This window comes from Dryas octopetala, chromosome 8 (assembly GCF_963921425.1).
Source record: "Dryas octopetala chromosome 8, drDryOcto1.1, whole genome shotgun sequence".
Classification (NCBI taxonomy): Eukaryota; Viridiplantae; Streptophyta; class Magnoliopsida; order Rosales; family Rosaceae; genus Dryas; species Dryas octopetala.
Window position 1 is genome coordinate 1,318,564 of NC_141373.1, and position 24,046 is coordinate 1,342,609.

At 36.8% G+C, this 24,046-nt stretch overlaps 3 protein-coding genes across 4 annotated transcripts; 1 reads left to right on the top strand and 2 right to left on the bottom strand.

The window, feature by feature from the left end:
* Positions 1-81: 81 nt before the first annotated feature.
* MIRO2 (MIRO-related GTP-ase 2) lies at positions 82-5,574 on the top strand. Of its 2 annotated transcripts, none has more exons than XM_086253859.1 (14): positions 82-359; positions 509-641; positions 739-888; positions 975-1,151; positions 1,242-1,493; positions 1,705-1,773; positions 1,897-1,952; positions 2,646-2,727; positions 2,928-3,139; positions 3,605-3,674; positions 3,875-3,987; positions 4,637-4,787; positions 4,942-5,128; positions 5,233-5,574. In XM_086253859.1, the coding sequence occupies exons 1-14, from the start codon at positions 154-156 to the stop codon at positions 5,289-5,291; spliced, it is 1,917 nt and encodes a 638-aa protein (XP_086109985.1). In that variant the 5' UTR covers positions 82-153; the 3' UTR covers positions 5,292-5,574. The 2 variants fall into 2 exon arrangements, with proteins under 2 accessions (XP_086109985.1, XP_086109984.1); XM_086253858.1 differs by having other exon boundaries at positions 84-359; positions 5,218-5,574.
* An 8,006-nt stretch (positions 5,575-13,580) lies between these two features.
* Positions 13,581-15,000, bottom strand: LOC147275743 (protein FANTASTIC FOUR 3-like). The gene has a single exon (XM_086254705.1). It carries the CDS (start codon positions 14,778-14,780, stop codon positions 13,737-13,739), a length of 1,044 nt encoding a protein of 347 aa, XP_086110831.1. The 5' UTR covers positions 14,781-15,000; the 3' UTR covers positions 13,581-13,736.
* Positions 15,001-18,296: 3,296 nt separating this feature from the next.
* Positions 18,297-23,731, bottom strand: FZL (FZO-like protein). The gene is made up of 11 exons (XM_086254313.1): positions 23,170-23,731; positions 22,221-22,771; positions 22,034-22,102; positions 21,367-21,564; positions 21,162-21,293; positions 20,554-20,640; positions 19,989-20,426; positions 19,720-19,887; positions 19,277-19,510; positions 18,891-19,006; positions 18,297-18,772 (listed from the first exon to the last, which is right to left on the bottom strand). The coding sequence occupies exons 1-11, from the start codon at positions 23,666-23,668 to the stop codon at positions 18,490-18,492; spliced, it is 2,775 nt and encodes a 924-aa protein (XP_086110439.1). The 5' UTR covers positions 23,669-23,731; the 3' UTR covers positions 18,297-18,489.
* Positions 23,732-24,046: the final 315 nt, after the last annotated feature.

Sequence of the window (24,046 nt, forward strand, 5' to 3'; positions counted from 1 at the left end):
ACACAGACTCCTAACTCCTCCATCACTCAAACGGCAACACACTCACCGTCGTAAATCCTACGCATTTATGATTCATTCAACGAACGCCCACATATAAAATCCTCACGCTCTCATCCGCTTGCGCTTTTCTGTTGGCCACCGAAAACGAAAACAATGTCAGCAGGTAGTTACAGCGGCAAACGCACCGGCGTCCGAGTGGTGGTCGCCGGCGACCGCGCCACCGGCAAGTCGAGCTTGATCACTGCAGTCGCAACCGATTCGTTCCCCGACAACGTCCCTCCGGTGCTCCCCCCCACGCGCCTCCCCGCCGATTTGTTCCCCGATCACATCCCCCTCACCCTCATCGACACATCTTCCAGGTCCGCCTATACATACACTGATACACACAAACATACATATTCAAAAAATAACAACGAAATAATTGTAATTTCTTTTCTGCCAAGAAAGAAAGAAAATAGTAATAATTTTTTATGAAAATTTTTGTAACGGTATAATATACATGTATTAGTTTGGAGAATACTAGTAAGCGCAATGAAGAATTGAAGCGAGCCGATGTGGTGGTGCTTACGTACGACTGTGATGAATCAATGACTCTCACTCGTCTCTCTACTTACTGGCTCCCTGAACTTCGTCAGTTGGAGGTTTGTAATTCCAAAGATTTACTGGCATGAGTGGAATGACATTCTCTTGTTGAATAATTTAAATTAATTAACATTGTGAGAAAATGGGAATGATTAGGTGAAAGTACCGGTGATTGTGGTTGGATGCAAGTTAGATTTGCGAGATGAGCAGCAGCCGATGAGCATGGAGCAGGTGATGTCACCAATCATGCAGCGATTTCGGGAAATCGAAACTTGCATAGAGTGTTCTGCAGCTACTCTTATTCAGGTATATTCAGATGGATAGACCCTTTTCTTGTTGTGTTATAAAGGGTAAGAGCTTTAGGTTTAAATGTTGAATTCACTTGTTTGTAGGTTCCCGAAGTATTTTATTATGCTCAGAAGGCTGTCCTTCATCCAACAGGGCCGTTGTTTGATCAAGAAAGGCAAACTCTGCAACCGCGATGTGTTAGTGCTTTGAGAAGGATATTTGTTCTTTGTGATCATGATATGGATGGTGCCCTCAGTGATTCGGAGCTGAATGAATTCCAGGTTTCTTTCTTCCCCTTCTGGCATGGGTTTTGTGGAAGTTTTTCAATCACTTGTTTGGAAGTTTTGATATTTGTTAACTACGGAAAACAGGTCAAGTGCTTTAATGCCCCGCTACAGCCTGCCGAAATTGTGGGAGTTAAAACGGTTGTACAAGAGAAGCTACCGGATGGAATCAACCAGAGTGGTCTTACCCCCACAGGCTTCCTTTTTCTTCATGCTCTTTTCATTGAGAAAGGCCGTCTTGAGACAACTTGGGCTGTCCTGAGAAAATTTGGATATGATGATGACTTAAAACTCAGGGATGATTTCCTCCCAGTTCCATCTAAGCGTGCTCCAGATCAGGTATAGCACAAACAGTCTTGTCATTTTGAAGTTTTATTGTTGTCTACACTGAAATTCTGTATATTAGCTCTTGCCATTATGTTTATTTTCTACTTATGTGATCTTTCATAACTCTCTTTTTCTTTTTTCTTTTTTTTTTCTTTTTTTTTTTTTTTTTTTTTTTTTTTAAATGGGGGGTATGAAATACTTACTTTTAAATGTCATATTTTAGAGTGTGGAGCTAACAACTGATGCTGTGGAGTTCCTTAGGGGGATATTTCGATTATTTGACACGGATAATGTAAGCCATAATATCTGTTATCACCATGCTTTTGTACCTTTGCAATGTAATTTATGTTCTCTCTGTTTTATGGTGCTAATGAATATGCCGTCAATACATTTTCAAATGTACCTTGGAAACTAGGACGGAGCCGTACGACCTCCTGAGCTTGATGATCTATTTTCTACTGCTCCAGAAAGGTGAATTCAGTTATTGGAATTTGCTCCTTACTTTAATGCTATTTATTTCATAGTGTTGGATGGCATACCTAGTTCTGTTACCCTTGTTTACTCAGTGAAGCCACTCTTGTGGTTATTTGCATATAATGCTGCTTGTGCCAGCTGAGAAGGGTGCATCATTGTTGCCTGCAAAGTTGTGAAGCTAATTGATAGATGAGTGCTTCAACTTATATGTTTTGTTTAATGCACAGTAAGATTTGCTGTGCCTCACGAACAACCAAATATTTACACACACACCTATCAATTGTTGGGATGGCATCTTGACAATATAGTTCAGCTTGTTGAGTTTTTGAAACATATTAATGATGGCGTCATCTTTAATTTTTCTCATGATGAGTTTAGCTTTAAATTTGCAAATTCCGAGTCCAGATAGCCAAGATATTGCACTGAGAATGTTACATAGTTTCTGTCTTTTCTATGATAGAATACTTCTGATCGTGGTAGTGCCCTGAGCTACACGTGTTAGTTTCTTCAAGTATTTTCAATTGACTCTATCACCTACATGAAGTTATTATTTATCTCTGTTTTTCTACCCTATTTTTTTTGTTCCCTTTTGTATATTGTTTGATTGAATAACGAAAATGACTCTATCATGGTGTCTTTTTATTCTCCAAAATATATTTCTTAGTATTCTGTTCATATCTTTATTTTCAGTCCTTGGGATGAGGCTCCTTTTGAGGATGCTGCAGAGAGAACAGCATTGGGTAATTTACCTCTTAATGGGTTTCTGTCTGAGGTGTGTATGCTCACTGCTTCCCAAACAATTTTCTGTTTTTCTTTTCTGGGTGCATCATCTTTCTCATTGCTACCCTGTTTAGGAGTAGCTGCTTATATTCGTCATCATTTTTGGTATATCCATTCTTGGATGATATACATGTCATTCTTAATCTCCTTAAGCCACTTGTTACTATATCTTTCTTTGATGTGTGGTTGCAGTGGGCCCTCATGACACTAATAGATCCAAAACAAAGTTTGGCTAATTTGATATACATTGGATACACTGGTGATCCTGCTTCTGCACTCCATGTGACTAGAAGAAAATCAGTAGACCGTAAAAAGCAGAAAACTGAAAGAAATGTTTTCCATTGCTTTGTTTTTGGACCTAAAAATGCTGGAAAATCTGCTCTTTTGGATTCGTTCATAGGAAGGTATTGGCTCCAACTTCTCTGTGCTCACTATGCTTAATTAGTAATCTAAACTATAATATATTGGTTTGCAGTGAAAGAGGTATGCTGTTGACTCACACTTCCATAACTTAACTCAATACCTTATCTCCCAATTTTTCTCAATCCTTAGTTAAACACAATTTGTTGGGTGCTAACCTCCCATAACTCCCCAATAACTGTTATAGAGTTCTACACAATTGAACTATTTTTGTACCACAACTACCCGTTTTTCTTACAAGAAAAATACTGAAAGCGAGTTCACATGCATGTGGCGCATTCGGAGTGCTAGTATTATATTTTGGAAGTTTTAACTATCCCCATATCTGCTACCTGTTTCCTATCTTGACTCTGTTCTATTTTTCATTTCAGAAATTATTTGTGGTGACTTTACATTATTTATTATGTATTTGAGCATTTTCAATTTATTTCTGCCAATTTCAACTTCAGGCCCTTCTCAAAGAGCGAAACTACAACAACTGGTGAGCGTTTTGCAGTGAATGTCGTTAACCAGATTGGGGTGAGTACTATCAGTATAAAACTGTTTTTTATGCACATTGAAATTGTTTTGGTTGAGAATATAACAAGTTGGATAAAGTCCTGGATGAAAGTATATAGATTATGGGAAAGAAAGAAATTAACAGACATGACTGTCTATCTGCTTTCTAATATTGTGGACATAAGTATATCCATTAATGGATGTCTTGACTTGTGTTATAGGGGATTAAGAAGACTCTTGTATTGAGAGAGATACCAGAAGATGGAATGAAAAATTTTTTGTCTGATAAGAACTTTTTGGCAGCCTGTGATGTAGCTGTCTTTGTCCATGACAGGTAATTGATTTTCTTCTGTTTGTTAGAATTAACCAATTTATTATCTCAATTGTCCACAAGATGAAATTGTTATGGTAATGTCTGCTATCATTTCCTTTGGTGGGATCAATATTTCTTATAGTTGTTGTCTACCAATTTCTATAACGGGCATTGTAATAGGATTTAACATAAGTTTGCATGGTATACTCATAAAGGTATATAATTTTAACAATACAAGGCATTCTTTATATCAGGGTATCAACTTGGTTTGATTTAACACAAAATCAAACCTTCTGAGGGGGCCCTAATTAACCAACCCCATGTATGGTTTGGTGGTTTTGTTCATCTTGGTTGGTTCAAAGTTTGCAAATAGCTTTTTCTTGGACAAATGTTTTTGGTCATATATAAAACCCACACATATGGGGAAATGGCTGAAAAATTAACCAAATTTAAAAACTGTACATTAAAAATTTGGACATTTTTATTGTTAGATTCATCACATAATCCAATCTTTATTTTTTATTTTTTATGTTTATATATGTAGCATGTAGATCGATTGGTTTGCACTTGCCTTTGTGGCATTGTTTGTCAAACTTAGATTTGCCTGTAGAATTCTGAGTTCTCTCTCTGTCTGTGATATCATGTTGTGACATTGTTTTCCATTTTCCAGCTCAAATGAACATTCATGGAAAAGATCAAGAGAACTCCTTGTGGAAGTTGCTAGGCAAGGAGAAGAAAGTGGCCATGGTGTACCTTGCCTCCTTATTGCTGCTAAGGATGATCTGGATCCATATCCAATGGCAGTACGAGATTCACTGGGGGTAAGCAAGCGTTCATTGTTCATCTTGTCTTCACATACTTGCATATGCTTGTGAATGAATTATCAACTACTCCACAAACTTGCGATTTTTCTTAATGTTATTTATTTGAGGGAGAAGGTAGCTGATAATTCCGATTTTTGACTCTTTTGTTCAGATTAGTCAGGAATTGGGAATAGAGGCACCTGTTCGTGTGAGCATGAAGTTGGGTAATTTGAATAATGTGTTCAGTAGAATCGTACGTGTAGCTGAGCACCCTCACTTGGGCATTCCTGAAACTGAGAGTAGGAGGAACCGCAAGAAGTACCTCCAGCTTGTTAATCGATCTCTTATGTGTGTCTCAGGTATGTTGCTCCCTCCCTCCCTCCCTCCCTCATACTCTACCACTTTATGTGCATGTTCTTTACTATATATCTGTTATATCATATCACAGTTGGGGCTGCTGCAGCTGTTGTTGGACTGGCAGCTTATCGCGTCTATGCAGCAAGGAGAAACAGTTCTGGTTAGGTGGCAGGATGTGGACGTCAATCAATTGCTGTTGCAGTCTACTGCAGCAATTTCATTGATCGATGGTTAGTTTTGTCTAGCTTTCCCCAAGCTATTGGGCACTAGTCCTAATGGGCATTCACTAAACAGCACATGTATAAAAATGCTTGCAATTCTTTTCTTCCTACGAGGACTGATTTCCTAACTTCTACAAAACCCATATAGTTCGGACTATAATTTTGTGTAATTTAAACAGTTGCGAAACTTCAAGGTTACTATTATCAATTTTGATGGTGATTAGTTATGCCTTTGTTTGTACTGTCAAAATGGTTTGTGTATATGGTCCTGTGGCCTGCTTTTGGGGGAAATGGAAGTCTGCACTGAATTCCCTTTGATTTTGGGAGACTTGGCATTGATTATTTATCTAGAATGATCTACTTTAGACATGGACCGACTCGTAACTGTAGTCCATCTTTTTGGGTGGAGAAGGCTACTTACTGAGTTACTGGTTTGTGATTGTATCGCTATCTGGTTCTGGCTGAGTAGCTTCACACTTGGTTTATGGGTTTGGGAAAATTGAGGTTGGTGGGGTGGGACTTGTTTGTTTTGCCAAAGCAAAACGAAAACCCATTACTATGTATTTGTGACATTATCTTGCTGTTTCTTTTCCTGAAATGAAAAGACAAGCATTAAGCAAAGCAACTACCCTCTACGTACGTTGCTGATATTTATAGTTGGGAATCTAATCGCTGAGGATATTCACGTGCGTGCGTGCAGAACTGTCGTGCTTGTGGGTGGTTCGAAGATCCCACTTGACAAACACCGTGCTAGTCTAATAATTTCAGTTATTTCAGTTACTAATTTTTCGGTGGTAAAATTCTAAAATCTACTCTCCCAGGAAACACTATACCACCAAACTACCGTTTTGGTTTCGTTCATTGAGTGAGTATAGTTATTTGTACCATCTCTTTACTTCATTGCGCGACACAAGAAATGCGGGTCTAAAATTCATCATTGCCCACTTGTTTTTCATGCATATTTTTTGTACGTTTTTCCTTTTCTTTATACTAGGTAGGGGTGAAACAGTCCGGGTTTAATCTGTGTCAAATTGTATAGTTGAATAATATCTATGTAGTAATGATGCAATTTGGGCTAAAAGTTTTGTCTGCTCAATTTTGGCGTGCATGGGAACATATGTAAATGTAATTCCATTAGTGGCTATTTGGTTGAGTACTAGGGTAGCAAAATGATCGAGTAAGTTGAGTAGAGCAAGGGAGCATATAATATAGACTTTTGATTTTGTCAAGCTAGCTAGGGGCCTTGAATTGCATGCAAGCCTTGATCACTTCACACTTCACCCCTCCCACATTTTCATGTTCCTCTTTATGTTTACCTAATTGAACACTTGTTCACCAACATTTTTAGTTGATAATCTCATTAATTTGAGAAAAACTTACATATTTCTTTGTGGTAGGGACATGTGGTGTTACAATCTAATGAGAGAGAGAAAAAGGGAGAGAAAGAGAGGAAGAAAGAGAGTTAGAGAGTTAGAGAAAGGGAGAGAACCAATGAGAGAATGGAGGTGATCGATGTCATGTCAATGTAACATGGTTATAAGGAAGTTTTTCCCATGAATATATAAACCATTTGCGACAACATTTATTTTTTGTTTAAAAAAACGAAATGAAAAAAGAGGTGATTTGAAAGGATATTGAGATAGTGGAAGATGAGATATGAATCACGTTGGTGAAGATATATAGAGCTAAAGAAGATCTTATTCCATTGATTTCCGTCACTCCCAAGAAGAACCTCCTTTGGTCAAGTCTTTCTCTGTGTGATATCTTCCTGACAAGAAGGAGGAGCAATTTTAATCCTCACAACGCAAGATCTCAATATATATGATCGATGGCTTTTAGTTGCATTTGTTTGACTAGTTTGCTCCTTCATGCACGCAGCTGCAGGGCTAGGTAGCTAGCTAACATCTTTGTCGCCACATTATTGGTGTCTTTGAGAAAAAGAGAGCCACAGAGAGAGAGAGGATCTCCCATGATCGACTTAATTCTAATTAGGCTCAAGTTCATCACGTGTTTAAGAAACTGTAGGCCGGAGGACTTAATTGGTTCTGCAAGTTTTTCTCTAATTATTCGACTCCAAAGAGTGTAATCTGGATTTCATTCTATGCATATATTGATATATATATATATATATATATATATTTGATCATTAACATGCATGTTGCATGAAATGTGAAAAAACCCTAAATTAAATCTCCTGTCAATTTATTAATCTCATATTATTTAAGGTAATTAATTATGTGTCTAGTCTGGTAAGAAACATAGATAAACGTAACTTTTGTTGAGAGAAATCTCACATTGAAGATATGAGGGCTTTGCTAGTGGCTTATAAGGATTTGGACTACTTCTCCCATTGATAATTAGTTTTGAGATGGATTCTTATATTTTTTCAACTTTTAGACTTTAAGGTCTCATATACATACATAAATGTTTGTGAGACAATTTAGCAATATAAGATGTAAACGTAGTTCAAATTTTAAGCATTTTATGTTGTTAACCTATAAATCTAGAACATTGATTAAATTAATTCTTGTTTAAATGAATATATATGTATATGTATAATGTACGCATAAAGTGAATTTGTCTTTGCCTAGATTTCACAATTTTTTTTTCTTTTGTTGAGGAATTAATAATTGCAAGAAGACAAGGAAATCTTATGATACCCAACAGCATAGACCAAGATATCCAGAATCCAAAATGGTTAATTACAACAGCATCAACCGTGGGTCCTCAATTTGATACCGTATGGGATCCTCTGCTCTGCTCTGTTTTATCCCCTTCATCATAAATTTATATTCGATCATTTGTCAGCCATCTCTTATAAGTTATACCACTCTCACCTGAGTAATGAGTTATTTTCACTCCAACATGAATTGTCCATATATATGGAAAAGTTAAAGAAGTAATTAAAGCAGTGATTAATGCATGCTTCTACAAATTAATTTTGATATATATTATGTAAATGTAGGGTTTGTGTAACATATCAATATTAATAACTTTTATGTAACATAAAATTGCAGGTGTTTTAAATTTGGTCTCATTTAATTTATATCTTTTCGGCTATAAAGCTAGTTTTGCGGCTTTTGCCCTTTTATGTACTTTTTTCATCATTGGAATTTGGAAATGGACATCGCTCTCTTTGATTTTGATTCCCCTCCGCCTTGCCCTTGACCTTTCTCACTTTCTGTCTGTGGTTGTAAAACCCAATATATATCAACTCAACCATCAATCGATACATGTCATTTAGCCTTTAGAAATTAGAATGGCGATAGAGATGAGTGCAAATGGCTAGAACAATTACAAATGTTTTATGTGTTTAATTCAGAACACCACCAACCAAGAATCATATCGAGCAATAAGCGCCAAGGACGACTCTGGTGGTCTTGGTTAATTTAAACCTACCTAGCTTGCACTGTATACACACACCTCTATGCATGGACCCTTAATGCTTGGTCCTTATCTGCTTTTTTTGATTATATATATTAATGGTATTAATAGTCGGTCACATATATATTAATAAAGACACGAACTATTATTTCTGTTTAATTTTTTTATTATTAATTAATCCAGATAACATACAACATGACAGTTACTTGCTGATTATTTAAATAATAAGAATGGGTATATCTTTATTTGGCCAACTTAAATTTAGGTATCTATACTAGCTCTATAGAACTAAACCTTATTCATCATTCAAAAATCAAGGTTAAACGGAAATTAATAGAGTTGGGATATGATCAGTTGAACAAAGATCGAGAATATCGGATTGGGTTGATGACATGGATGTCCAACAAGCTAGTACATGTCGATAAAGGACATAATATATTGGAGCTAGGATATGTGGAGAGCATTGAAGTTGACCACGTAGGACTGTGGGAGAAGAAGCTGACTAAGCTGAGTGGAAGACCACACATTAAATATTGGTGGAGGTGGCCGGGGATATATTTACAAACAATCTTCCCAAAGGAAATTATATATATATATATACAGAATCATTCTATTGAAGTATATCTTAACTTATTTATGTTAGGTATAACATTGTTGGGGCCCACACAAGTCGTTTTGTGTCGAACCGAACCGTTTGCAAGGATCATCTTCATTGATAGATCATCCTTGCAAAAAATTAGCCAAATCGGAAATCATTTTCCTATCTAATTTTGATCAAACAAATGGACGATTTCATCGAAAATATTTGGTTCGTCTATTTATTTGATCAAAGTTAGATATGCAAATGATTTCCGATTTGACTAATTTTTTTCAATGATGATCTATCAATAGAGATGTAAAAATTGAACGATTCGGATCGACACAAAATAATTTGTGTAGGCCTCAATAGAGTATATCTCAACATAAATAAGTTGATGTATACCTCAATAAAAGAAGTATATATATATATGTGCGCGTGCACACGCGTGCTTGGCAGGTTGGGATAGATGACCAAGGTCCACGGGTACGTAGCTTAGTTGGTGAGGAGCGTGAGGTCCTCCTTAAGACGTAACATTTTTGTGTGGTTAATTATGTGGTGCAATATTTCTCAGGTACAAAAGGGCATGTCATCCACACATGGACAACGACAACTACTCAATGTACACTACCCATGCATACAAAAAAAAAATATAGCACAAAACAAACACAAAAGCAGCATATACACATATATTATAATGCAAAAGCTGAAACTAAAAAGGTAGAGACAAGTCAGCATATTGATGCGTTCTAGCTTTGTGGGGTTGTGGTTTCTTTTGTGTCTAAGGTTGGGTGGACACAGTAGTGGTGGGATCGATTGCTAGCTTTGAACGTCAATTTGGGAGGAAACGACGTCCTTTTCCTTTGGATCGGAGATAAAAAAAATAGATCGAATTCTTACACAAATCATCCCAGAAAAAATTGTTGTATTTTATTGATCATGACTTTGTAAATATGAGTAAATATTCACTACCGGGATTTAGTTTTCAACGACTTTAAATATTAGAAGGTGTTTCAATAAATTTCAAAAGGGTGTAAAGTAAAAATGTATTGAACCTCAGGGCCGGGTCGTATAATGTGAAGCGCGCAAATGTTCCTAGCTCTCTCATTTAATGCTTCCTGTATTTTGAGAAAGAACAATACTTGGCTCATTCCTCTAAATGAACACTTCCTTCAATCTTATTTCACAAACACATATTGTCTTATATGATTTTTTTTATTTCAATGAAATAAAAAATTAATTCATACATTAAATAAAAAAACCATAAAAGATAAGTGTAGTTTTTTAGATGGATCGAGTTGGAGGAGGTGCTCTTTCAAAGGAAGAAGCCAATTAAACATTAATGTTCTCTGAGAAGATGGTTCCTCCATCAAGGGGCATTACTATTGTATCATATATATCTTAACTGATCCACCATCTTAATCTTAACTGTAAATTAATGCAATCATAATAAGTCACTTAATATATATGCAAATTGATCCCGGTGGAGGTACATCGATAATGATAGCTAGGCTGATAACAACAATAGTTGGAATATTTATTTGATTTCAAAACCTCAACATTGCATAAAACAATGCGCTAGCAAGTAGCTGCAGTGCCCAATGGGATCCATACAAAATTACAAATAAAACCAAAGCTGGAGTGGTATACGTACGTACTAGCTCTCATGATCAGCTCATGGGAATATTATTTTTTATCATCGATCAGTTCACTGAAGTACGTTGAAGTCGACTGAAGAAATGAGTTCATTGGAGGACGACTGATCGAATCTCCTAACATGCAATATTCCCTCCATTATGGGATATACGTGTCAATGAGCTAGTAGTGCAACACATAGTAATTTATATATATATTATATTTACATTAATATTGGTAATAAAAATGAAAAACTAATTGGTTTGCCTGCGGAACCTCGGAGATGCATAGGATGCACAAAAGTACGTACTATTTACTACAGCTTCCTTGTTCAACTGTCTCGTAATTCATATACGGAAACTCGATCGGCGATGCATATATAGCAACAACATATATAGTCGCATATCCTATTATCATGGTTTTGAGAGATTTTTCAATTGTGTCACTTGTATAGTGCGACCTCTATTGATATATTGATATGTATCATTATTTCAAATAAAGTTTATAATTTTTTGAAGTAACTAAAGTGCATAACATTATATAACATTAGATTATCGATGTATTATACACGCAGTGCGACTATCTCATTCAAGACTTAATTTTTCTCATCACTAGCTGTATGTACCCTAACTTTGGCCTCAACTTATGTCTCAATATCACATTGTCTAATTACTTTTGATAATCATATATGGAACCAATTAATGTGTTTGATTTGGGGAATCATTATTTATTAGGTAAATCACGTACAACAAGCTTTGGTTCAACATCAATGATATATGTGATGCTGAAAACTGAATTAATATTCACTCACGCATGTGTTCGATCGCGCTGAAAAAAGTCTCCAGTAGAGAGGTACGTATGAGACTGTTGTTGCTGTGATGTTAGCCCATTCATATGAACTATGAAACTATCTATATATATGGCTGTCTAAATGAGGCAGGCTGTTGCATTATGTATACCAATTAAAATGCCAATATCTTTCATGCGTATATTAATAGTACTATATGCACTATCAACTGTCACTAAAAAGAAAGCGATCGTTCACCAAAACAAGTGAAAGAGAATATCACAAAGCAGCTGGTCGGCCCCAATTATTTAATATATTAATAGCCTATATATCTATCTAGCTAGCTAGCTACGGCAGTGTGTACGTGCGAGAGAATATGTGCCATATATATATAAGATTAGAAGCATAATAAGGACCTCTCCTAAATAGATATGTCTAATTACAATAATTAATCAATAAGGTACGTACGTACTTTAGTTGTTGAACCTAGCACATGATGTAATATTATTGGACACAATGATATATATGCATGTGCTTAATATTGTTGACAATTTCATTTCCTTTTCTTTCCCATCTAACCACCACCCTGCTACTAATTCCTTCCTAGACACATCAATCTCATGTACATTGACGTATGGATGTCCCAACTCCACGAGTTGTGGACCACCCTCTTCGATCTTAACAGTTAATATTACCCACCCTCATCACCTATATATTCACCTCCTTCATGCAATTAACCCATCTTAATTAATTAATGTATTAGTTATTTAATTACTTTTCTCACCCAGTACAAATTTAATTAGGGTCTCGCATCAAGAGTTGGAGAAAAGTTTTGGTGTAATTGCACCACCACAATGTTTTATTAATATATATGTTATAATAAAGGTGATGGAACGACAAGTTTATAATATAATATAAATTAAATAAATATATTATAATATAAGTCGGTATTGCGATGCTACTAATATTAGACAAAGAAATTACTCTAAGAGCTGTGATGGACCAGCACGTACAACTGATCTTGCGCATGATGGAATCTTATTAGAAGAAGAAAAGTAAACACATGGATGATAAGGACCATGCATGATGCATGAGGTCAATATCCATGTTACTCATGTTACTCTTTGGCCTTTCGGGCCGACCCTACCCCATGACATGCAATTACTAGGCATGCATCGATCAATTGCAAAATACTTATTTATTGCCTGAATTTGCTTGCATATATGACACAGATTTGAGATCATAAAACAAATTTGAAACCCTAGCTAGCATCATCAGTGCACGGACAAGGACCATGGTAACGATCCTCTGCCTAAGCAAAAGGCTTGTGCATGTTCACACTGCTCAATCGTTTGCTTGTACTTGTTCAACTTTCAAGACTATTTTAAATGTTTAATCACAAATTATTTTTTCTAATTGTTATCAGTAATTGCAAGCTCATGTTGATGGTACTGAAAGGACTGTTTGTAAGGAAATTAAGCACAAGCGAAAGCAGCGTAACATATTTTGTGGGAAGTACATATTGCACTTTCAACTTTCAAAAGATGGTCCAAAATGTTAGCTATAAAAGCGATGTATAGGCCCATTGATTATTGATTGGCTAATAGTATTTGGGACCAGCAGAGCAAATGTTTCATCAAATTGTGGTCGTTACTCAGCTACGTCACAGTGTGCTGCGGTCGTTTCATTTGCCTGTCAGTATGGCCCTCCATTTGTACATGCCTGATGGCTATGTAATTTAGATAAATCTTGTGTTGAAATCCACATTTACCTCTAATTATTAATGTTAATTAATGCCTTTTGCTAATTGCAATCAAAGGGTGATTTGGGAACAATTAGAGAAAGAGAGAGAGAGAAGGGTAGAAATATCCAATAACCATAATAACTAACATTAGCATACCGGGAAGTTCCAAGCTAGGGAGACTTGAAATTTCAAAGACTTAAAAAAAAGAAAGGTAAAAATGATAGTGAATTATGAGAGATTAACAGAGAGGTGTTAAGTGAAGTTAAGTAGCGACCCAAAAAGACTTGGGCCAATTCATGACCATCTTGTTGTTCCCACGCCCACCTTCCTTGCACCTACTTGGCATGGGAAGCTTCCCCATTCCAGTTTCATTTTCACCCACAACATTCCCACTATTCCCTTCCATGTCCTCTGTTTCACAATGTTCACAAATATCTCCACTGTTTTCTTCTTCTTCTTCACAATTATGTGCTTCATTTTCAGCTTCCATCTCAAGAACCCCATCTTCGAATTCAACCACTTGATTATCATCCACATCATCTTTCACACCCCATTCTTCTTCATTGTCTTCCACAACGTCCTCGCCAACAGCCTCTTGATTCTCCTCACCATTTGGAGACACATCCTCCTCCTTCAGTAATCGAAGTCTGAGCCGGCCATTGCTGCGTTCTGCATGGAAATAAGGGGCAGGAGAAGTCGGCACAGAAACAGCTTTCAGAACTAGCCTGCCGCCTTCACGGTGAGGCCTCACTTGGACACCATTGGAACCGCTAATGGATGTTAAAGGAGGAGGAAAAGTAGTAGTACCACTACGAGTTGATCTCTTTGGTGCTTGAATGTCAGTGCTGATCAATTTTGAGCTTGTGTGCCTTGTTTTCTCACTTTCCAGTGAGAGTAAAGAAATGTCATCGCTTTGCATCAGAACACAAATGTCAATATCGCTGCCGTTTTCACTACCCGTCTCGCTGCCTAAGCTTTCAGTGCACATTTCCAAGCTTTTTGGGCTCAGCACTGAAGAAGAGCGCCTAACAAGAGGGTGGACATAAACTTTGTTCTCTGTTTCAGGCACAGTTTTGGTGGTGTTCTGGTTTGGGTTGGTCAGAGACTCGAGGAAGCTCCAGCCAGCCATGTCAGCTTTATTGTTGTTGTTGTTGTTTGTGGTGATGGTGATGGTTTTTTCGATGTGGAATTTCTCTTGAGGGTCAGAGTAAGTGGGTCTGGGTGGAGTCAATTTGAGCCTAACAAGAGGCTCCATGCTTGACTGCAGCCCTTGACACACAGTACTAGCAGATGACATGCTATTCATAATCCAGATGTGAAAAAAACAGAGTAAAGAACAGAACAGAACAAGGGACTCTGAATTTGGATGAAAAAATGTTGAGAAAACTGATGTTTTATGAGATAAGCGGTGGGAAAATTAGGCCAAAGACAAGGTTTTAAACAAAACCCAGGTTTGGTTTAGGTGAAATTTTGAGGATTGCTGGCTTGAGAGAGAGAGAGAGAGAGAGAGAACAAAGGACTGAGCATATGAAGGAGAAGTGGAAGGGGGTGGGCTTGTATTTATAGGGAGATATGGTTGGGAACTTGGGATTTTGTAGAATTATACATGTATAAAGCCTGTGGACTGTACTGTACACAAGAGAGGAACTTTTAAGCCCACTAGAATTTGTACATGTTTATTTTACTCTGCCAGACTGCCACACTTTATAGTCTGTTCCATACAATTAGAATAGGGAAAAGGTGAAACTAAAAATAAACCAAAATGTTTTTGGACGGTGGTAAAGGCATCTGGGGTTGTAGGGCTGACCAAATCATTACGGCTTGTTTGGTAGAGTTATTACAAACACTTTCTTCAATATAGTTTTCAAAAAGCAGTAGGAGAATAATAGTACTTCCATTACCAACTCTTTTCAATAGTAATTTTATCATTTTGAACTGAAAATCAAAAAACAGATTCTGCAAAATGATTCTTGGAACAAACTATATAGATGTTTTCACACTGATTTTAATTAATAAGAGAAAATTGTTTTGAATTAGAAGGGAACAAACATGTCCTTAATTAACTTTCACTCTGTAAAAACAGAGAGAATAATTATAGTATGACTTTTGTGTTATATTCTTGGCTGCTAAGATAACTTTTGTTGTTAAACTATAAATAATTGTGGGGTTGAATGATTTTCCCTGAGCATTACCTCATTTCGATAGGGAACACTAGGCTTTCTCAGCCATTAGCATTTGCTGTCAAATGAAAACCAGAAAAAAGAAGAGGATTCGCTTTGACATTTTAATTAATTATTTATCCACACCATCCAATTAATTATTTACTATTTTATTGCATATGCATGTACTTAATTAGGGTCAAACACTACGTTGATGCTGTTAGTGTTACTGCCTAGCTAGGCTTAGAAGAGTGAGGACCCCATTGCCAATTAACTAAATGTTTGACCAACTTCCATACAAAAAGGGTCTTTCAGAAGACCAATAGCCAACAAGTGCTGCAACTAGAATCTGCAGAAAACATATAAAATGACCGACCAAGTGAGAGATCGAATGAAAAGAACCCAATTGCTGGACACACTTTAAATTAAATATAAGCCTGTCGTTACTGCCTTCAAAGGCAAGAGTTTCACCATTAATCATGAAGCTTATCATACACTCAATGACTCAAATTCCAAATTTGTAGTAATTTTACTCTTCACAGAAAAAAGAAAGCAACATTCCCCTGCTTTCTAGCCCTTGCCATTTGCCCAAATCCAATCTTCTCTAGTTAGGTAACTTCCAAATCTGTATGGACATATTTGTGTGCTCCAAAAAATTTAAGTGTGTTTAATTAGTTAGGACAAAGATACACTTGATCTTTTGGGCATAGTCACATGTGTATTTGTTATCAGTTATCACATGTATATTTATTAGGCATATCTCACTGCATGCATCATACCTTCCCAACCGAGAAAAAGATACCAGAATTGAAAGAAGATATTGTTGAATTTGTTGATATAGGAGCATGTATATATATTAACACATGAAGCTGCAGGTAACCAAGTGCAAAGTTTGGTTATAAAAATTTGACATTAGTGGCCACTTATTTCTTTGCCTTTTTGTCATGTGGCATAAAACACATATGCAACATTGCTAGAATGAATGAATGCCCTGCATGTGTAATTACTAGAACTGAGAATCTGAGAGTGGTTCTTTATTTTTTTTTTCGGTCGAAAGAGAGTGGTTCATAAATCGAAGAGAGTAGTACTACTACTACTACTGCTAGTATGTTTTGTCATGCATGCAGCTGCAAAATGATTAATGCCTTTTGCCTAAACTGGTTCCCCTTAGAAGACTCCCAGAAACTTTCACTCAACCCACGCTTTCCTAATATTGGATAAATGCAACTCTACCCCTAGTCCCTACCCTTTTGTGCTTGGTCTTTTATATGCTGCCCATGTTCCTACAAATTAAATTAAATTTGGACTCTGTAATTTGACTTAATTTCCCTTTACATTAGCATGTGCACAGTTAGAAAAATGTGGCCGCATTGTTTTTTGTAGATAAATTCCAAAAGTATTTCTGGATGAATATTTACTGCAATTTGTGAACTGTAATATACTTCCAGAAAATTATGTCCACCTGACAATTTGCATGTGAAATACATATGTTTTTATTGGGCCAATGACCAGAATTTCTGGCCTGTAGGGTCTATATTTGTTTCAGATGGTCCAATACACATGTATATATACATTATTGAAGCTTTTGAATAATGGTGCTCAAGATTACCAAAAATTTAATTATGAAAATTACACACTTTGATTCGCATGCATGCATAGTAAATTTGTACCATCTTCAATTAAATGATGGTTGGCTAGGATGAGGCTGACAAGAATATCATATTTTCCTCTTGTGCACTATCGAGCCCGAACCATTGAGTTTGCTTTTAAAAAACTCACATATTTGCTTTTGTTTTGGAATGTCAAACCAAGAAAAAAAAGACCCTTGTAAACAAGAAAAAGGGTCTCTTTATTTCACTAGAAAGTTGGGTCTGATCGATAAATTTTCTCACCTTTTTAGCCTCTTCTTCCCAAACAATAATATATCGATGAATTTGTCTACTTCAACTTTCTGATCTTTTACCCAGAAAGATGATGGAATCAAATTCATGGTTTGCACAAACATATTAACAAAGCCAACTTTTGCGCACCTTTTGACTCTACGTTAGTGACACCTTTTGCATATTCCACTTAGCAAAAATAAGACGTAGTAGTGTACGCAATCATTGTCCATTGATCATACAAACCTTTGTCCTCAAGATAAATGGCTGTTAGTTATTATTGTTAATTGCAAAGCATTGTTCTAAACTATATTTAAGAACTAGTGCATTGATTCAACAACAAAAGGAACTTTATGGACGGTACGTAGATATCATCATTAAAGGCTTGAATATTAACTTTCCAAATGGTTAATGGTGGTCCTTCCATCTTAACTAGCACTATCAAATTTAGCTGCGTGGACTTGGGAGTTTCCATTTAGGGCAAGCATCAGTAATCCGAATGTTTATAAAGAAGACGAGTGAGCTATTACCAAGGCAATGAGAGAGAGTGGTCCAAATAGCATTTTTCTAGAGTTTTATGTAATTAATGTTAACCACCAATTAATGAGGAAATTAAGTTCCAAAGGGTCCATTGATACAGAACATTCTAGAGAAATGTCAGAGCAGGAATCAATTCTTATTGTCGGTTATAATCATAAACACAGAGCCGTGAAAAAAGTGAAAGGAGAGGTAATATTGTTGCCAGAACTTGAAGTTTGCTGAGCAGCAAGAACACAGTTTACATTACTTTCACTTACAAGTAATACTTTTTATTGATAAATATCATCATTTTACACTTGCTTGTTACCCAAGAAAAAGGAAGAGATTAAAAAAGAAGGGGGAAAATGCAGAACGATGTTACAGTAATAAGCCTCCCACTCCCAATTGCATTACAAGGTGAAATGCCAGGAATGATGGGGCTAGATTAAACGAGACATCATGATACGTGAAGATTTTGAATTTCAATTCGCAGTGTTTGAAGTTGTTTATCAACATTGGATAATTCATCTCGACGCTCTTGGAGTTTGTCTAGTCTCTGCTGTGCTGTATCTTGGTAAGGCTGGCTAACAGTTTTCACAAACCTTTCCATATTCTCAATAGCTTCTGAAAGATCATTCTGCATGGCCTCGTCAACTTCTCGTGCCAAGGCTTCCGCAGTCCTTTTCACCTTATCTATCATCTCTTGCCTACGTGCTGGAAATCTTGATATTGCAATGAACCTATAACATCAGGGAAGAAGAAGCAAGTCAAACAACATAATCAGTAAAGAATAAAAGAGAATTATAATTGAAGAAATGAAGACAAATAGAAAGAGGCGAATTCAAGAAGACACATCACCCGCCAGCTGAGCAAAGACCAAGAGCAAGAAGATCTTCTACAGTGGTCGGCAGCACAGTTGTCAGAAGTGAAGCAGATAAGCCGGCTGCTCCTAGTCCACCAAATGTCCCCAGAAACTGGATTTGAAGTAAACAATGTCCGCATCAAATTTTGATTAAATCAGATATTTTATAAGATAATATAAACAGAACACCTTGTCACAAGCCATCATTATATCTATGGTTGAATCTCACCATCAATTTTTCATTTCTTTTTTCCAAAACAGTAAGAAAATAAAAGGCATATCTAAACCCACAAAGTTTTACATAAGCATGTACAACTTTTAATTATGACTAGTTTTCACATCACCAAGTCCTACCCATGATCCTAGAAGATATTGAACTCACCGCTTCACGTATTTCTTGCTCAAACAACTTGGAAGCAGCAGTAGCACTGAAGTTCTCTATCACTTTCAAGCTGAGTTCATTTCTTTCTCTCAGCGATTCAAATGTCTCCAAATTCACCTGACGACTATCTGGATAGGCAAACGAAGGCCAACGTTTTTCAAATGTATCTGCATACATCCTCCCTTCACGAGCATTGTCCGATTGTAACCATATCACGTATTCTCCGAGTAGTTTCTATATAACAAGATATTGACATTAAACAGTAACAGTGGAATCAAAGTCCACAGAAAACAATCAAGCATTGTAACAAAGATAATGGAAGAACACACATGCAGAGCATGTTCATGCAGGCAAAATCCTTCCATAATCTAAAATAAGATTTCAGGGCCTCCCAAAGAAATAGGGTAAAATTTTATGGAACAATGTTAAAGTCATCAACTTACTTGCACATCTGAACGTGCAGGGGCCATAATGTCATTTTGAACCCTTGAGGTGGCTGGAATGGTGTTAGATTTTTCCCCTTTGAAGACATAGAAAGCAACAAGATCAAGATTTGATAATTTCAGAGTAGCTTCTATGAGTTCCACAATTCGTGATTTTGTAGTATCAATCTGCATTCAAGTGCAGGTACAACTCATGAGCTTAATATATGAAAAAATACCATCAATTTTCCATTGAATCATACAAGGGCATGAATTTCTGCAAAACATACCACAGATAAAATTCTTCTTCTCCAAGCAATGCTTTCATTTTCCATCTTCACTGCATAGTTCTTTACGCTGCCAATTACATCATTCATTGAGGCCAAGTCCTGTTTGGCATATCGGCAGTCTTGTGTCACAAGAGTTTCACAAGCAGAAAGTAGTTTTTCTGCAATGGCAATGGGTGTTTCCAGTTTGAGCTTCATTCTTTCCATTCCTGTACTTGTTGACCCATCTAAAAAACTGTACAAGAACTTCTCAAGTTCATAGAAGTTACTGGTTTTCCACTGAGAATCAGATACTGATAGTTTTGCATAATCTTTCCCAAAAGAAGAAGCTGAAAGTTTTGCTTCAAGAGCAGATCGCGCAGAGACAGGAAATAAAGTTACATGTTCAGTATTCAGCAATTTCTGTGTATTCTCCTTGATGAATGACATAGCTTCCTCAAGCTGCACCAAATAATTAAATGTGATAAAGGCAACAGGAAGAGGATTAAGACATATTAACTGGTTTTACTACAAGAGGATTGCAAAAGGTAATATAAAAAATCAATATGAATGAAATGCATAATAAAACCTCAATGGCATTCCGATAGATATCAGATTTGTTCAAGACAAACACAACTTTCTTCTTCCACTGCTGAGTATAACGAAGAAAAGCAACCTGGAAATAATGCCAGTAGTGAAACTGAAATCAGCTTTAGGGACAATAAGGGATAGTACAACTGATGCCTAACAAATCAAGGGCTTCCTTGCATGTTGTATTAGTCAATGTCAAATCATCTACGAAACTTTTTGATCTACATCAATTGTCTTTTTAACCATATGGCTCAGATATTTGTAGCTTTGGACTGTTATCTATTCGTATAACTATTTAAACAAATAAATCCAACTTCCAGTTTGTCATAGAATCCTTTCATGAATCTTCTCATCATTGGCCCACTGCAATACTAATCAATCCCATTCTGGGATAGTGGGGAACGATATTTTCCTAGATGTATATTTTATTTTGCATCCTGCTTTTTCTGAGAAGTAAGTTCTTTATTAGGAAAGGTAGAAGCCTGGGCAAAAGAATGAGATGTAACCATATAAGCCAGAGACCATGACATTTTTATTTGTCAATGTAAGATCTATAAAAGCATCAAGCAACATGTCATGCCATATTGACAAAACAATTAGTCATACCTCACTTTCAGTTAAAGGGCGATCAGCAGAGATAACAAAAAGAAGCAAATCAGCACGGGGCACAAATTCCTCAGTAAGGCGTTGTTGCCTTTGGAGAATCACATTAGTTCCAGGCGTATCAACAATGATCATCTGTTTTCAATTTAACTGTTTCAAATAAGGAATTGAACTGTTCTTCTACTGAATAAGATATTAAATGACTCACTTCTTTAAGAATTGGAGCAGGAAGGAAGCATATATATTGACCATCTGGATGCCTTTCACAATGCTGTTCCTCACCAGAATCCATGTCAGAATAGCGTAAGAAAGTGATCTCATTAGTTGTAGGAACAACCCCTTCTTTAAGATATCTTCTTCCAAGAAGTGCATTAATAACAGTCGACTTACCAGAGTTAAATTCACCCTGTTGAAATAAAGAGAGACAAAGAAGTCATAGGAGAACCAACAGAAACATTCTGACCAAGTTCATGAAAATAATGCTGGAAAATCACACTATTCTCATCATGAAAACAATTTTCTTCCAGCTGAAACATGACAAATGACCAATCTAAAGTGATGATTATTTTTGAACATCCACAACGTATGACATTAGAACAAGCATTCAATGTCTAAAACAGTAACTTCAAAAGCATGAATCTAAACAGGGACTCAACAAGGGCATATTGCACTCTCCAAAGGACAAGTGGCTTTTTAGAAAATTGTCATATCATGGAACATTTTTATTAACTACTTCTCATATAATTCTTTCATAACTGTTAGAAGAGGCCGCCTAAATTCTATCAAGAAAAGAAAAAGGATTTACATGAAATATAGAGCTAATACCAATGTATATCCCTGGAACCAGAATTTGTTGAAGTTCAGCACACAATTACCACTATAACCAGTAAAAATGGCTCATCAATTTGAGAAACTGCATCAATGAGAAGCGAAACCTCCTCCATCTGTCATTCAAAACCAATATTCCACTACTCAACATAAAGAACACAAATAAAATCTAATGAAATTTAGGATTATCTCAAGATCAACTTCAACAACCAAATGTTTTAATTAAAAGATCACCAGTGGAGCAGCTTTCTGGATAACATGTATTGCTCTAAGCAACACCGATCTCTCCGATTCTATGAACTGCTTTTCTCTATCCTCCAATTTAAGAAATCCAGCAATGCTATTACTGTCATTAGGCCCATTATGCACATTTAGGAATGTGAGCTTATTGAAGCTTTCAACTTCATCCTGTGTTGTACTATTCGTCATGTACACAGTTTCAAACAAATTTCTAAAAGCATCATCGTCGAGCAGCCTGAAATCCTTCAAAGATGTAACTAATCCACTAGCACCAGATTTAAGTAATCTTGGAATCTCCGTATATAATGCATCATACGAAGTGAACATGACAAATATTGGTATCTTCACATTTTTAAACAGAGAGTTCAGTACCGCAAGAACAGGTTCCTGTCCACCAATACCATATATAAGAAAGTCAGCTCCTTCGGAACTGGAAGCATTTATGGCAGCATCTATATTTTGCACATTTCTAGCCACCAAAGGAAGGACTACTGAATCGGATTTTGAAGCCATCATTGTGCTTCTTGCTACAATGGTAGGAAGACCTACATAAGAACAAAAAAAACACATTCCTTACCCAGTAAAGAGATTTTCAATAAACAAATATGATGAAACTGAAACAAATATTTCTTGTTACCATAATCGGATAATCCACTAAGGTTGGACATTTCAGATAAGGTTAAAATTAGCTAAAGAAGAAACAAACAAGCAATGAGCCAGCAGACTCAGCACTAATTATCTTTAAAGTTTATATATTAACAAAGACAATGAAGCTGCCTCAGTAGAAATTGCATTGCATACGACAGCAACTGATTGTTCCAGCTGTTTGATTAAGTCATTCCAGTAGCTTAGCTTCTACTGAGGCAGCTTCATTGTCTTGGTTAATAGCGTGTGTGTACTAAAATATTCAAAGCCCAAATAGCAAAATGAGCTGAAGAATGACCTTGATCAGAGAGCACAATCCCACTGGCATTAGCTGCGGCTGCGATATCAACGCGCTCGGAGATCAACAAGTACGCGCGGTCCCTTACCACTGACTTCAACTTACAGGCAGCCTCATAGAGCTTGCCACCATTTGCTTCACGACCATTGAGCACCAGAATCCCAACCCATTTGGACACGGCCTTGTCAACCAAATCTAGGACATCGTCACCAGCTAAGACATCTTCAGGGTCCAATTGGAGCACAATATTGGGGACTTTGATCTCTGGGCGCTTGTACCCACCAGGAAACACAGTTCTTTGAGGCTGTTTCTGTGGGGTTTGAGGGTTCTGGTTGGTGAATTGATGTGGGTTTTGGGAGATTGATGAAATGGGAAATTGGGTTCGTCGAGGAGGCTGGGATTTGATGCGAGAGAGATGGGTTTGCAGAAATGGGGTTGAAGTTTGGGTGAATAATAGAGGCTGTGTTGTGGAGGTCTGGAAGGAGTGGAGGGGTACCATGGGAAAACTTGAGTTCAGAGCTTTCACTCCTCCGCGCACACAGAGAAACAGAGTATGGAAGAAGAAGAACAAGAAAGGAGACGATTTTATCTTCTTATCGTTTTAAATTGGTTCATGAAGAAAGACGTTGTCGGTGATGGGCCACACAATATGTCTGGACAGGATTGATAGTCTAGTTGGGCCTTACGCAGCCCATATTTGGCCCAAGCCCACCTAGTGGCTCAGTAACCAGGCCTACTCCAAACGACAACACATTTTTCCAAATTTGTCACTGCAAAAGGAAAAGGAAAAACTGAAAAAGATCTGTAAACGGCGACCCAAATTCCATGTTAAATAGTACTGTGACAAAAGTAAGGGCCAGGATTGAGTAATTCAAAT

Bases quoted from the DNA above. Each gene is read 5' to 3' on its own strand.
- MIRO2 (XM_086253858.1), top strand. From the start codon at position 154: ATGTCAGCAGGTAGTTACAGCGGCAAACGCACCGGCGTCCGAGTGGTG. The intron at 1,774-1,896 runs GTAAGCCATAAT...CTTGGAAACTAG, and splicing joins GATTATTTGACACGGATAAT to GACGGAGCCGTACGACCTCC. The intron at 1,953-2,645 runs GTGAATTCAGTT...CTTTATTTTCAG, and splicing joins TTTTCTACTGCTCCAGAAAG to TCCTTGGGATGAGGCTCCTT.
- LOC147275743 (XM_086254705.1), bottom strand. From the start codon at position 14,780: ATGAATAGCATGTCATCTGCTAGTACTGTGTGTCAAGGGCTGCAGTCA.
- FZL (XM_086254313.1), bottom strand. From the start codon at position 23,668: ATGGTACCCCTCCACTCCTTCCAGACCTCCACAACACAGCCTCTATTA. The intron at 21,294-21,366 runs GTGAGTCATTTA...AATTGAAAACAG, and splicing joins CTGCTCCAATTCTTAAAGAA to ATGATCATTGTTGATACGCC. The intron at 19,888-19,988 runs GTATGTTTTGCA...ACTTGAATGCAG, and splicing joins GAAGAAGAATTTTATCTGTG to ATTGATACTACAAAATCACG.